Source organism: Boleophthalmus pectinirostris, unplaced genomic scaffold (genome assembly GCF_026225935.1).
Source record: "Boleophthalmus pectinirostris isolate CB_2022bp ecotype Guang Dong unplaced genomic scaffold, ASM2622593v1 HiC_scaffold_16, whole genome shotgun sequence".
Taxonomy (NCBI): Eukaryota; Metazoa; Chordata; class Actinopteri; order Gobiiformes; family Gobiidae; genus Boleophthalmus; species Boleophthalmus pectinirostris.
This window is the reverse complement of record NW_026571095.1, coordinates 3,014,152-3,029,180: the sequence shown is the minus strand read 5'-3', so window position 1 is coordinate 3,029,180 and position 15,029 is coordinate 3,014,152. Positions and strand designations below refer to the sequence as shown.

The following is a 15,029-nucleotide window of genomic DNA, read 5'->3' as shown; positions in this document are numbered from 1 at the left end:
GATTATTTTGGCTTTGTTCATCACCTGTGTCCAGTCTGGTCCGGTGCAGGTACGCAGTCCAATGGTCACATGGGTTTTATATTCGTTTCCATCCTCCACAATGCACTTTGACTGTTTAACTTTTCAAAATCCACCTAAAACAAATGAATAAACTTTCTAAATGACTTCTAAAGGTGATACTTGTGTGTTTCCAACTCCTGTTACTTCAAAATGCGCATTAATAATAAGGTGATGGCAACTCGACTAGTGAGCCTAAAACTGAAAAGATCACTTCAATTTGTGTAAATCTAAAAAAAAAAATGGTACTGTGACTAAAGGTTAACGCTTTACAAACACGGGTTAGGCCGGATTTGTAACATTAAATCTACATTACACTGATTTCAAAGATGAAAAACCTGAACAGTATATAATGTGACACGATGTTTTCTAAAGACACTGTAAGTGACGTTACAGAGGATTGTTCAAGTGGATGGGAGAATGATGAGTTTACGTAAAAAGTAAATAGTGAAGCTTGTGTCCCAAAGCATGTTGTGGTTTCCTCTGGACGTGAGTGAGGCTCAGCAGTGTCTGTTCAAGTTCTCCACAGTCTAAACATTCACAAGTTCAGTGTGATTCTCAGTCTAATAGGCAAAGATGACGTCGTACATCATCTGGTGTCCGTTGTCCCAGGCGTACAGTTTTTTGTCCAGAGGGCTGTAGCTGAGCTGGGCTGTGTGCTGGTGTGTGCTTGTGAACGCTAACAGAGGCACAGTGTGTGTAAATGTGTGTGTGTCAAAGGCGTATGTCACGTTAGCGTAGCGATGCTGTATGTTGTCCACCGCGTAGAGCACGCCACAAACCAGGAAGCTGTTCCCGTAGCGACCGCGGCGCAGACCAGTGCGGAAGGTCTGGATTGGTTGAAGGTCTCGTGGGCGGAGATGAGTGAGCAGGATCACTTCCTGATGGAAACCTTCAGAGTCCAGGGCAGGATACAGCACCCACAGACCTGACTCGTCAACAGCAAACTCCACCTGAAAACACCGACACGTGGATTCAACGCTTCAACTGCTCTTAGCCAAGAGTCACACACAGGTCAACACCATCATCAGAGTTTTCTTTCAAACTATTTGCTTTTAGACCGAGTCACTATGTTTGGTTTGACAGCAGGAGTATTAAATGACATGGAAAGAAGCCCTGAGCTGGGGTATGGTTCTTTGAATGGAGTGTGAGCTGTCACTGAGTCACATCACAATGTCTGGGACTTTACATCTTTTTACTTTTTACAGTGGTGCCACAGTGTTCATATCGTGTCACTCATATTTAAGTGATTTGTCTGACTTACCCTATCTGAACTTTTCTCTGGTTTTTAGACTGTCTCTTAACACAGACCAAAATCCAAAATTCCACGTATTTTCCACAGAGCTGCTCTTGTGGCACTTTTATCTTCAGGTGATTTACACTTATTGTTTTCCACATTTCTAGGTCTTGCCCAGTCTGGCATAAGTCATTCTCTCAGTTTGGAAAGTCCATAAATCTTACCTCTGAGTGCGTCCTGTGGGCCTGCTCCTCCAGCAGGGCATCGTGCAGTGTGGTCCAGGCCGCCACTAGTCTGCGCCGCAGGTCAAAGCGGATGATGTCGCGGCTGAAGGCGCGGTTGTAGAAGAAGGCCCCATCAAAGACCACGTGGCCCGTCCCGGTGAAGCTGTATGGCAGCTTGTATGAGTTACTGGTCTGCCCTGCACAAACACACAGGCAGCTGCTCAGACCATTACGTGCTGTTTATGAGTGTCTTATGTAACAACTGTAGCCGTCAAATAACAGAGGAAATGTCACTTGCAGCACCCAGCCCTCAGGCCTGACACAGGCGTACAGACATTTAACCCAAGGACATACAGTCCCTGAGTCGTTTTTTCATTATTCAAACATCTATAATGTTTCCCATTACAGCATGTGAGTACCTGCAGCGTGGCAGGTACTCTCAAAAGTCATTAACTTGTCCCCCTCAAATAAATCTCCAATCCTCCCACCTTTCTATAAACACTGAGCCCAGTATACTGGCTGGTGACCTATCATGATTCTAGGATTGTCATAAAGAAGTATATTTTTGGACATATTGGATAAACATGTATTTTGATGGTATATCATCTTTATACATTTAAAAATAGGATTTTGTTGCTTATTCTCATTCATCTCATTTCCAACAATGAAATGAAAATCTCATTCTATTGAAACTCAGTCCAAATCCACATTGTTTCCCGCCCAGGTTTTGTTTAATCAAGACATTTAAAATGAGATGGTATAATGTTCTATGTCGAGAACAGCGGGACTATTATTACACTTTACTCCACCCTTCTAAATATATTTCATATGTTTTGTCTAGCATTTTTGCAGAATTATCTGATTTAATATCTTCAGTGGTAGGTTTTGAACAGTTGAACTTTTGCTGCCCAGCTTTATTTATCAGGAGTTATTTATTGGGAATAAAGTCAATATGGCTTCAGAGGTGAGGTAAGTAAAAGGCAAGGTACAAATATGTATTTGACCCATCTTTCAATGCCACTGGAGCAGTGCTGTGCCCAGTACCCATCTCCAGATCTTGAGCTAGGCTTGGGTCCCACAGGTGTTTGTAATGGGCCCAAAATTGTTCATACTAAATATCAATGATTTTTGTGTAGTGTCCAAGATTTTACATTTTCTGAAGGTAATAGACTGTGTCAGAAGAAATTACCAAAGGAAATTTGAAAATTATAAAAAAAAAAAAGAGATTAAAATAATGTTTTCTTGAATTCAGTTAACCTGAAAAATTTAATTTGACAGGTCTACTGTTACCACATTTCTGTATTTTTGGTCATTATCATTGCTCGTACTTGACACAGCACAATAGTTACATGCTTATATTGAGTTTTCACAATGTGTTTATGTTACAAGAGCTTTATGTATGTGAATTTACTGTAGATTTAACTCAATACTAACATGTGGCTCTACGTACATTCATGTTGAATTGAATATCATATTTCTATAATATAGACTGTGACAGAGTAATGTGACTGTGGCAGGCCACAGGCGTCACAGAGCATTTAGAGAAACCTTTGTGTGCAGTCCCACATTTAGACACTTGACAGTCCCTGAGCCTGAGGTCAGAGTGCGGAGAAGTCACAGCAACTTTAGGGGGAGGGGCATTAAGGCTACGAAACATTCTCCTGACACATTTTTCTCAGAGAGAAAGAAGACAGGCAATAAACATACAAAATGAGACTGAGTTTCCTAAAATAAGAAATGAAGTTCACAAATCCAACAATAGCTGATGTTTTCTGAAGGTTTTAAAAATAGAGATTTCTTGGACCACAGTTTGTATCAAAAACACACAGTGCTAAAAGCCTCCGCCTCTGGCAGCAGCCCTGGAGTTATCTGCATGCCACATTTACCACAACAAAAGATCTATTCATGAGTCTCCGCCTATTGTCTGCACACAGCCACGCAGTGCTACTCATTTCACAATTCTGTCTCTATCAAATGTGTATTTTCTCTTCTGAGCGGTAATGTTGAAGAACCACATAATAAAGCAGCTCTGAGGCAGTGAAAACCAAGCTCCTGTAGCAGGAAGTGAGAGAGAAACGGCTGTGGCTGTAACCTTTATGTTTTCAAAGGTTTATATCAAAGATTACTGGTCAACTCAACATTTTTTGTGCTGGGGTTTGGATTTAGGCAAAAATGTTTAGGTGTTAAAGTCCATGTGGCATAAAGAATTGCCTCCCCGTCGGGGAATCGAACCCCGGTCTCCCGCGTGACAGGCGGGGATACTCACCACTATACTAACGAGGAGAGCCACAGAGAGGCCAGGGTGGGGGCGGGTCTTAACTCTGCTCCGTCCCTGTCTATCTACATGTGCTCAGATGTCTTCAGGAGCATTTTAACAGGGCTCTGTGGCTGTCTGACTCTGTAGTTGTGTGTCCCACAGTTTCTGAGAATGTTATTTGCTATGAAAGCATGTTTAAAGAAGTGTTAACGCAGTGAGCTCTTCCTCTTTGCTGAAATAGGTCATGTTATATGACACTCACATAGAGGCAGAACACCTAGGGCTTCACTGTTTCTTGCACTTCCTTTTAGGTCAGCAGAACACCTTCACTGTAGTACATATAAAGTCAAACTACCCAAGCTAACATTTTATTGCATTTCCTATGAGAATGTTTGTCTGAGGAGACCTCCCCTAGTGGGAATTTCAAGAACTGCAGATAGATATGGCATGTGGACTGCTGTTGGAATAGAAAACTATCAACAGGTCATACCAAATACCTGATTTGAAAGTGTCCATGTCTCTGAATTCCTGCAGGATGTTGCCATAGTGACCATCAGTCAGGTAGATAACATTTCCATGGCCCCGTGCGTCTCTCATCCAGGCTCCATCTGGTAAACCGTACGTGTTGTGCTGCACAGGTTCAGAAATACTGGCCACAGTGTCTTTACACAAACCTGCAACAACAGTTAGTGTTTACTACATTCACTGTAAAAAGTCACAGGAATGCACCTTTCACATAAGTCACAAAAATAAAATAAAAAATTTAAATAAAATAAAATAATAAAATAAATAAAACATTCATAACTGAAAACGTACTAGGTTTGAATTTTGAGATTATTTTTTTTAAAATCCTAATCTGTAGGCTACTGTATATTAAGGATATATCTATAATCGAAATATCAAAGTATCATAGTAATATCGTGAGTCATCACAATATATTGAATCACTGGTCTCTTTGCTTAAATTCAGTTATGGTGCAGCATGAACTATAAAAAACAGAGGAGACTACATAGACCATGATCCTTTTCTTTGTTTCAATGCAGACTACATGAAGAAATTACTGTTATTATCTTAGTTCTTGAATTATGACAGTACAAAAGTCTAAAAGAAAAAAAAATAGCATATTCACAGTTTTGTAAGCCTCCAAAAATATCACAATAAATATCGTGCTATGAGATGCGGTGTTTCAAACCCAATAGCGCCCCCTGTCCTATCAATCAAATCATGTGGCACTAATCATCTACCGTCAAAAAATGTGTCTTTAAAAAATCTGCTGTATGAGAAACTACTATGTTCATAAAAATCCAGTCCAGATTTTCCCTCATACTTTGCCTCGCTAATCCAATCTGTTCCACACTGTGATCCGGTCTGGTTTTGCCGTGCTCAGAGCTGAAGCTGCGGAGCTGAAGCACTGTGAACTCAACAGGGACAGATGCGCAAACTGTCTCAGCTCAGAACTAAGTTACATTAGAGTTTGTAGCTGATAATAAAATACATACTGATGCTTAGTGGCACTTTGTAAGTAAACTTAATGTAATGCAAACCTTCTAGTTTAAAGGTTAATTGTGTAAATTTTCTGGTAGACAGTCTGTCAAATGCCTTTCTCCGTGGAGATGCCATTGCTTTCTCTGGAATGTTTCACAGTATGGCATTAAACCTTTCTATCTTCATGGAGACCAAACCAGACCAAGTTACAGGTCAGATCTGTGGAGGGGCGACCCCGCTCACAGTCAGAATGCCTATTTTTCAAGGTATTTTTGAGATATAAAAACACCTATAATTGAATGACGTATCCATAGAAACAAGCAGTTGAAGGCTCACAAAAGTTACATAATGTAGCTTTAAAAAAGTCTTTTAGCATAATTTGACAGATACATTGGTGTGTGCACTGATGTGGGTCATAAAGCAGTGACAGGATGAGAAGTGAGGTTTAATCCCTGGCTTTTATTCAGAAGCTCTCTATAACTGTATTAGGTCATAACTTCAGAATTCATTGGTGCAAATGATGCAAATGGTGCAAGTGTTTATATTTGATTATGTAACTTACTCTTCAGTAAAGTTCAGTTCCACATATTTTTTGCAAACGTCACAAGTAAACAGCTGAATATCTATAATGTTTAGTTTAATGTATAGTCATAACTATGTAACTATAGATACAGATATTAATTAACCAAGTACGTGCACTCATTTGTATATATGACATAAGCCTATATAAGTTTGAGTTACCAGGTTTCTTAGTGGGTTTGGGCTGGTCAGCTGGGCTCTCGGTCCAGCTCAGACGAGTCTTGGCACCAGGCAGGAGCTGTGTAGGAGCAGCACTGATGGGTAGTCCTACATCAGCAGGAGGAGGGGGAGCTGTGGTCCTCTTCAGGGGGTCAGAGGGCACTGGTTTGGTTGTAGTCGTAGTGGACTGCGTAGGAGCTAAAGGAACTTCTATTTTGTGTGATTTTGTAGTCTCAGGGGGGACAGCAGAGCGGGTTGGGGGGAGTTCGTCAGATACCAGCAATTCAACTGAAACATAACATGAACAATCAGAAAATAATATTATGACAGCTGGATAAAAACACTTAAATTCATGTTTATAGGGCCCATATTACAGTCCGTGGTGTGTCCTGTACAGTCTGTGGTGTTCTGTGCCTGTACTCTCTGTCGATGGTTTACTGTGTGTGTCTTGCATGTGCACTGTTGTGCTTTGTGCTTTGGTCTATCCTATTATATCTGACACATAAATTACACACTTGGCTCTAAAAGCGACGCATTGACACGATCTGCAGGCTTCATATTTTCCTAGTCGATTACGTTGACTAATTGTTGCAGTTCTGGTTCATTCACACATGTTTAACACACAGATGCTGCACATTTAGGCTGAGTTCTTCTCTCAAACTGAAAAACTTCATACACTAGGATCCTTTGGATGATTTCAGTCCTGGAATTGCCCATCTCCACTGAACTAAATGTAAAAGGTAGCTTGTTGACACCTACATGACATCACAAGTTGGAGCAGAGCATTCTGAGCTTTGGAGATGTAGACAGACCAATAATGCAGGATTACTCAAACATGTGTGAATGAAACAAAACACAACTCCAGTTCTGTTTTGGGGTAACAGCATAATAACAGCTTAAAGCTCCTAAGAAAGCACTTTTGTTGTAATACAGGACCTTTAATGTTTAAACCACTTCTTACCATCTCTCTCTTTTGTATTCCTGACGTGCTCTTTCTCCTTGAACGTCTCCTCTTCAGCTTTATAAAATTTAACACCCTTAACAACCAGGCTGCTCTTGTCCTTGATGATTGACTTTGTCTCCAGTTTTTCTTGAGCCGGTTTTTGAATCTCTGTATTATTTTTAGCCCACTGCTTTTCTTCATATAGTTTCTGCATAAAACATAAAGTAACATCCATACAGATAGTTGAAATAATAAAATATAATTGGTTATTAAAGGGCCTGTACCTGATTTTCATTTATTCTTAACAAGTTAAAGGTGTATTGTGTAACATTTTTGGTAGAGGATCTGCCACCTGCTTGACCCCATGTTGTTTTTTTCCTGGAGTGTTTTACAGTCTGGCATTTAATTGAACTATCTCCACGAAGACAAGCAGGTCACATCACCAAGCCAAGTTACAAGTCAGATCTGTGCAGAAGTGAACCTGGTCACAGTAATAACACATGTATCTGTGGTAGTTTTGAGAAGTAAACACCTGTAATTGAATAAATATAAAATATATTTGGTTAATGTCATGCTCTGTAATATCCCAGGCAAAGCAATAACATCACCATGGAGACAAGCAGATGGTGGACCCTCCATGAGAAAATGTACACAGTGCACCTTTAAATGCTCGTTACATTATGTTTTGTATTGCAAAAACTGCTAAACACTGAGACTGAATATAATCTAATGTAATCATTTTCTCAGGTAGCAACTAATGTGGAAGTCAGGGTTACCGGGGTTTCATCCAATCAGGTACACTGTTACTCAGAACCAGGGGAAAGCACCTGCCTGACACTAACCCAGACAGTAGGTTCTGTGTCATAGTACAATATCAGAGCAACACAAATGACTAAACACATTTCTGACTCATGGTTTGAAATCAGGTACTGGCCCTTTGTCATGTTTTTGCTTATTTCTATGGATTTGTCATTGCTCTGCCTGGAATGTTCCACAATATGGCATTAAACAGCTCTGCCTCACATGTATTAAATGACAGGTGGTTTTAATGCTGAAAAATACCTAGAAAAACAGACATTCTCTCTGTGAGCGGGATCGCCTCTCCACAGATCTGACCTGTAACTTGGTCTGGTTTGGTCTCCATGAAGAAGGTTTAATGCCATACTGTGACACATTCCAGACAAGGCAATAACATTTCCATGAAGAAAAGAATCTCACAGACCAAAAAAGTTACACAGTGCACCTTTAAGTAGTACATTTGTGTTACCTGTTTGTTGGTGCTGCCAGATCCGCTCTTCTGCCCCATTCTCTCCACATCACTCAATTTCTTCTTTTTGTTTGACTTCTTTTCTTTCTCTTTTTCTTTCATTCGTTCTTTCTCTTTTAATTTTTCAGCAACACTACGAGCAAAAGTCTGGAAAGTACAAGACAGGTGAGAGAATTACCAACAACTAACACTGGGTTTGGCCGTACTGTGATATAAAACGTTATTTGACTTATATATACATTTTTACAAATTAGTTTCTTACTTTCTCCAGGCTGTCGACTCTGGTCAGTAGTTTAGTGGTGACAGAATTCAACTTTAACAGGTCCATCCCGTACAAAGATCCCTCCAGCAGATCTATGATGGTGGCAAGCTAAAACAGTGGGGAAAATGGAAAATAAAGTAACTTAAGGAAAAGAGCGAGCTGGGGTCTGGGGGAGTGTGAGAACAGTGTGATTGGTCTAACTATCCACACTTTAAACTCCGCCCCTGCAGCTCAAACACCTAATCAGGGCAGTTCTATGTGATATCACCTACCACTTGAAGTTAAAGTGGCCACTACAGGCAGCACACTCACGATTTGACTGTTCTGAACACAAAACTGCAAATCTACTTATTTTGCACTAAAAATGTAAAAGAAAAGAGGACTAGGAACAGTAGACAATGTGGATTAAATGTTTAGTTGGACTAGTAGTTTCATACCTATCTGATCATCTCACCTTGATGTCGTCCTTACTGGCCTCTTGGAGTTTCTTAAAGCGGAAGTCTCCCTCACAGGGATTGACAGCAGAGGGCGGGGCCAAACACTCACAGCGTTTACAGTCTTTCCCAGTGGTCACCGTCTCCACAGTGTAAATGTCCCTGACCGGAGCCCCCGCGTCCCCGTCCTGCATGCGGCTGCAATCGGAGCGTCGGATTGGCCGAACGATGCAGCGGCAAACGCAGTCTGAGCCGGAGGATATGGTCCTCACTTTGTCGTAATCTCCCAGCAACTGTAACAAGACAATCATTTTGGTAATCCATCAGAAATGTGCTGTAAATGCCTTAGTAGAGTTTTGTTAAGTTAGACGTGCACATTTTAAATTTGCTTGTGGATCTGACTGTACCATCTTATAGCACTGAACTTATTAATCGTGTGTTCATTCAATTTTTTGCATTAAAGAGGTAATTAAAGTCATGTGCTTCATACTTTATTGCAATTGGTTAAATCCGCCTGTCACTCACTGAGGCTGACCAACAGGAGGAGTGGGTGGGAAAAGTCTTTGTTTGAGCACAGAGCTCCCTTCAAGAAGAAATGAGTGAATCACAATATGGCAATTTCACCAAAAAAAAGCACATCATCACAAAAATGAGATCACGATTTGATTTTTATCAGTATACTGCCCAGCCCTAATGTGAATGTTCCATAGTATGGCATTAAAGTCTTCAATCTTGCAAATATTCAAATACATGTTTGTTTTTTTACATCAAAATTCGGACTTATCTCAAGCGGGCTCATCTCTCCACAGAGAATAAAGGGACACTAAAGAACCTTACCTTAAAGGTGCACTAAGTAACTTTCTGGTTGGGGCTCTGTCACCTGATTGTTTCTATGGGTATGTCACTGCTATGCCTGAAATGTTCCACAGTATGACATTAACTTTGCTCTATCTTACATTTATTCAATTACAGGTGGTTTTATTGGATAAAAATCAGGCATTCTCTTTCTGAGGGGGATTGCCTCTCTACAGATCTGACCTGTAACTGGTCTGGTCTCTATGAAGATAAAAAAGTTTAATACCATACTGTGAAACATTCCAGACAAAACAATAACATCTCCATGGAGACCAGCATTTGATAGACAATTCACCAGAAAAGTTACACAATGCAATGTTAATCTAATTTTGCAGAACTTTTGCTCAAAAAGAACAATTTTGGATATGATCTTTATGTTATATCACCCCAACTCCCACAATCTTAAAGCAATTTCTAATCACATTTACAGTAAGTAGAGACAGTAGAGCCGTACTCTGTATCCCACCCGCCCCTGTGATGATGAAATGAGAACTGCAGCCACCACTAACCAGAACCAAACCAATGGCCTTTTGGGTTTGGAACATCTACACTGTGAAAATTACACAACCAGCCACCAGGAAGAAGAAAGCCTTAATCATAAACCGTTCAACTGTCCAGCTGACTTAGTGAGGTCTGGAAAGGTTTCAAACAAAGTATTTTTAGCCAAGTGAGAAAACTGCTGAGTCTTGGACAATTACATCTGATTTCCAATTTTATAATGGAAGAAATGGGGTTTATAGAGTGTCCAGAATCTGCCTGAGAATGGTGGAAAGTTGGTTAAAACTGTTGAAACAAACCTGACAAAGGCTATAAATCAAGTACAGCTTTTACGTCATCTTCTGAACCAAAGTTCCAATACATTACTCCATCACAGATACAAATGTCAAAAACTAAATACCAGTTAACATTTTTCAATAAACCTTTAAAATCACAACTGATGGCAAAAAATAGATCATACTGTAATTGTTGCTCTGAAGATATGCAGTATTAAAATGTCAAGTGTATAATGTATAATAAAGATACTACAAATGACAACAAAAAGAGAATTAAAGGTTGTGTATTACGCAAACTGACACTGAGCTTTTAGCCGTGTAATGATTTGTTAACTTACAATTAAATAGTTACATAATCAAAAACATATTCAGAGTTGTGTTTTGTTTAGGGTAACCAAATGTCAATTTTTTGCGTCTTGTCCTGGGCATCCGGGTTTTTTTTTTTTTTAAATGATGGAAATGTCCAGGTTTCCATTACATTCATTGGGGCCATTAAACTGAGCGTCTCTCGTAGCTCTCTTTAACTCAGAAGGAGTGAGGAGACACAAACAATTGGTCGGTTGCAACATGCTGAAGCGCAAATGTGCATTTAACAATGATTTGGACAAGAAATTCTCCATTTTCCATTCCAGTCGGGACAAGTGGGAGGCCATGTGGACAGGTTGCGAGGTGAGAGTAGCTCAATGTCGAGGCCCTAGCCCCCACCCCCGGTAAGGCGTCTGGGTTTTCACAAACGGAAATATGGTCACCCTAGTTCTGTTTCATTCACATATGTCTGAGTAACCCTTTAGTCTGTCTACATCTCCAAAGCTCCAACCGCTCTGTTCCACCTTGTGATGTCATGAAGTGTAAGTTTTTAAGTTAACCATTTACTTTTTTTTCAGTAGAGACTGAAAATTGCTCAGCTGGAATTATCCACATGATTCTAGTGAAGGTTGAGGATATGGAGTGTAAAACACAGGGGAGCTCATTTTTTTCTGTTTGAGAGAAGAATGAAAATATTCAGAGTTTGTGTGTTAAACATGTGTGAATGAAACAAAACACAACTCCAGGTCTGTTTGTGATGAGAAAACAACATTATAGATCAGAAAATAACGCAGTATATACAACCTTTAAAACAGGGGTCTCCAACCTTTCTACTCTGGTGAGCTTCCTTTACAAAATGAGAATAACAGAGAGCTACGAAAAATTGATTATAAGAGCCACAGTCTTAGAGGAGTACAGTTAGATGAAACAAACCATTATCCATTTAGTAGTGCACAAAGTTAGACATCGGAATGATACATTGACAATGGTAATAGAAATGGTAATGGTAATATTCAACATAATTGTAGTTCATTTCAGCACAGTAGGTATAATTCAGAAATCCCTTGGTGAGCTACTTGGAAGGGGGTGGAGAGCTCCCATTGGCCCCCGAGCTACAAGTGGGAAACACCTGCTTTAAAATATCGTCTGAATATTATCATTGAGATAACGCAAAAAATATAATCATATGCACTATTGTCAATATCGCAAATCCCAAGACAGTATGGGTATTTTTGGTCACCAATTTAATAACAGTCAAGCACAGGGTGACCAGACATCTGTATTTACCCAGGACAGTCCCAGTTTTGAGCCTGTCCCAGCAGATTCATACAAAAACACTGATTTGTCCCAGTTTTATACTACCTGCCAACAGTAAAGAGAGGCATAAACTGTCATTTGTATAGGTAAAATACAGAAAAGCTGCTTAAAAACGACCAAAACACAAAGAAAATGTGACTACACTGGCTCAATTGTTAGTCATGGATGGTCTCTGCAGAATAATTTTCCTTAATTACACACTCGTCATTTCACAATTTTACCACAATTACCAACGAACAACAAAACAAGGATGTCCCAGTTTTTTATTTTGAAATTCTGGTCACCCTAGTCAAGCATAATGATGAGTTTTTTAAGTTTTAAAAAGTATTTGTCACATTCTGGTTCATAAATAACTAAGGGTGTAACGATATCCAAGTCTCACTATACAATATCGTCACAGTATCAACCTCACGGAACGATATTTATTGATTTTATAACGATATTGTGGAAAAGATCACGATATGGTGTGGAGGCTCATGATTAGGGATGTAACAATATTCAAAGCTCTCGGTACGATATTTTTGCAATATACATCTCATGGTACGATATTTATTGCGATATTTTGTGGAGGCTATGCTACTTTTTCCTCTTAAAATGCCTTGACAAGACTTAATCCAAAGAAATAAGACTTAAAAGTGCTTAGAACTGTTATTTCTTCATGTAGCCTACACTGAAATGGAGCAAAGGATCATGGTCTATGTAGTTCCCTCTGTCTTTTTTTAGGTATTGTTGTACCACAACTTAATTTAAGCAAGGAGACTTGTAATTCAATATATTGTGATGGTCCACGATATTATTGTGAGAACTTTGACGATGCAATATCACAATATTTCAGTTATTGTTACATCCCTATTAACAACATATATCCAAATTCATACAGTAACAATGGGCTGCATTGTGTTACAAAATGGCGCCCCTCTGAAAACAGGTGTGGCTTATTACCGTGAAATAATCGTGTTATAAACAGTCCACGCACAGGAAATCACTTCTGACAACAGGAAAAGGTACGTAATCTGAAGTATGTGTCATGGCTAATATACACAATTTTCGGGCCATATATATATATATATATATATATATATATATATATATATATATATATATATATATATATATAAACCCGCAATGTAGTTTCACTTCAATTAAGCTTGCGGAAGGATACTCTTAAATTTGCCCCAAGGTTAGTGCAACAAACATCACAACGACCTTTTTAAACTGCAAATTAAATAAATAAAAATCCATGTAGTAAAGGTTTTAGAGTAGAAATTTGTTTTTTATTGTTTTTCGAGCTAGTTAGCAAAATAATAATAATAATAAAAAAATCTTAAATTGGCGGAAGAATACAGACTTGGTCAAATTGAAAGTGGATCGCAGCTTTAGCATTTTACCCAAAAACATGCTAGTAATCGTTGGATAATTTTAACCAAGAACACAATGCTGTTGGGAATAATAAACATTGTATAGTCAAACTTTTATTTTAATAAGGTTTTATAACTGACCTGGCTGATGACATTCTCTTGGTTGTCCATCTCTTCTTCCAGCGGCGCGGGGGTCGGTGTCCCTCCCGCCTCCGCGCTCATAGTTCCGCTCATCACCGGGTAAGCATCCACCTTTCCCGGCTGTTTCTCCCGGTTCACCTCCGCTTCTTTACTTTGCATCTCAATCAGCATTAAATCCACACTTTTGTCTCCTTCTTGACCACATGCTTCATTTAGGACACAACTTATAAGAAGCAATATCAACCCGCGCTTCATTTTTTCAATTTCAAAAAGTAGTCCTTTGCGCACGTGTTTTTGCAAAATTGAGGGAATGAAGTTTGTCCGCTCTTCAGAGATGGTGAAATAAACGCGTGTGCTGAGGAAAAAAAAAAAGAAAAAGCCGAATGTGTGCTCTGTGTGTGCACTGTGTCCGGGGAGAGGAGAGGAGAGGAGAGCGCGCTGTGGTGTGCAGTGGCCGTGATCCAAACGCGCACTGAAGCAGGTCTGAGGGAGCAGAGAAAATCTCCGTCACCGATCTGGGCCGTGGTGAAGGATGGGGACTCTGATTGGTCAAAGAGGAAACCACATCGAAAAGTAAAGTAAAAGTTTTGCATGCGAGTTTTTTTCTGTTGTAATTTGTCTTAATTCTTTTAAGCACAGCCTGGGAAATTTGGTCTCATAACATTTTTGTTGGATTAGGCTATGAGTTAGAGTTACATAAGGAGACGATTAACAAAAAAAGATGTGATTTCATTTAATTTATTCATTAGTTTAATTTTATTTTGCACAACATATAACAATAAAAATGGTCAGAAGATTTTAAAAAGTGAATGCAGGAAGAGGCAAAAACCCAAAAGGGCTCCACCTGTCAGTGTTGGGGAGTAACAGATTACATGTACCTGAGTTACGTAATCAGAGTACAAATTATGAGTAACTGTATTCAGTTACAGTTACTGTTTCAGTGAGTGGTAATTGGATTACAGTTACTTTGTTGAAATAAATGGTGGTATTTTCCTGTTTTCACATTTTGGGCTAAACCAGGTCTAAACCAGGACTAAAACCAGGATTAAACCAGGTCTAAACCAGGACTAAACCAGGACTAAAACCAGGTCTAAACCAGGTCTAAACCAGGACTAAACCAGGACTAAAACCAGGATTAAACCAGGTCTAAACCAGGACTAAACCAGGACTAAAACCAGGATTAAACCAGGTCTAAACCAGGTCTAAACCAGGACTAAACCAGGTTAAACCAGGACTAAACCAGGACTAAACCAGGTCTAAACCAGGACTAAACCAGGACTAAACCAGGTCTAAACCAGGACTAAACCAGGTCTAAACCAGGACTAAAACCAGGTCTAAACCAGGTCTAAACCAGGTCTAAACCAGGACTAAACCA

General features: G+C 39.5%; 1 protein-coding gene and 1 non-coding gene across 2 annotated transcripts; both read right to left on the bottom strand.

The window, feature by feature from the left end:
• Positions 1 to 500: 500 nt before the first annotated feature.
• LOC110153378 (olfactomedin-like protein 2B) lies at positions 501 to 13,933 on the bottom strand. Its single transcript, XM_020917258.2, has 9 exons — positions 13,655 to 13,933; positions 8,925 to 9,197; positions 8,471 to 8,578; positions 8,209 to 8,355; positions 6,960 to 7,149; positions 6,002 to 6,286; positions 4,273 to 4,449; positions 1,519 to 1,715; positions 501 to 1,010 (listed from the first exon to the last, which is right to left on the bottom strand). Exons 1-9 carry the CDS (start codon positions 13,907 to 13,909, stop codon positions 621 to 623), a joined length of 2,022 nt encoding a protein of 673 aa, XP_020772917.2. The 5' UTR covers positions 13,910 to 13,933; the 3' UTR covers positions 501 to 620.
• Positions 3,730 to 3,801, bottom strand: trnad-guc (transfer RNA aspartic acid (anticodon GUC)). The gene has a single exon. It is a non-coding gene; the product is annotated as a tRNA-Asp (tRNA).
• Positions 13,934 to 15,029: the final 1,096 nt, after the last annotated feature.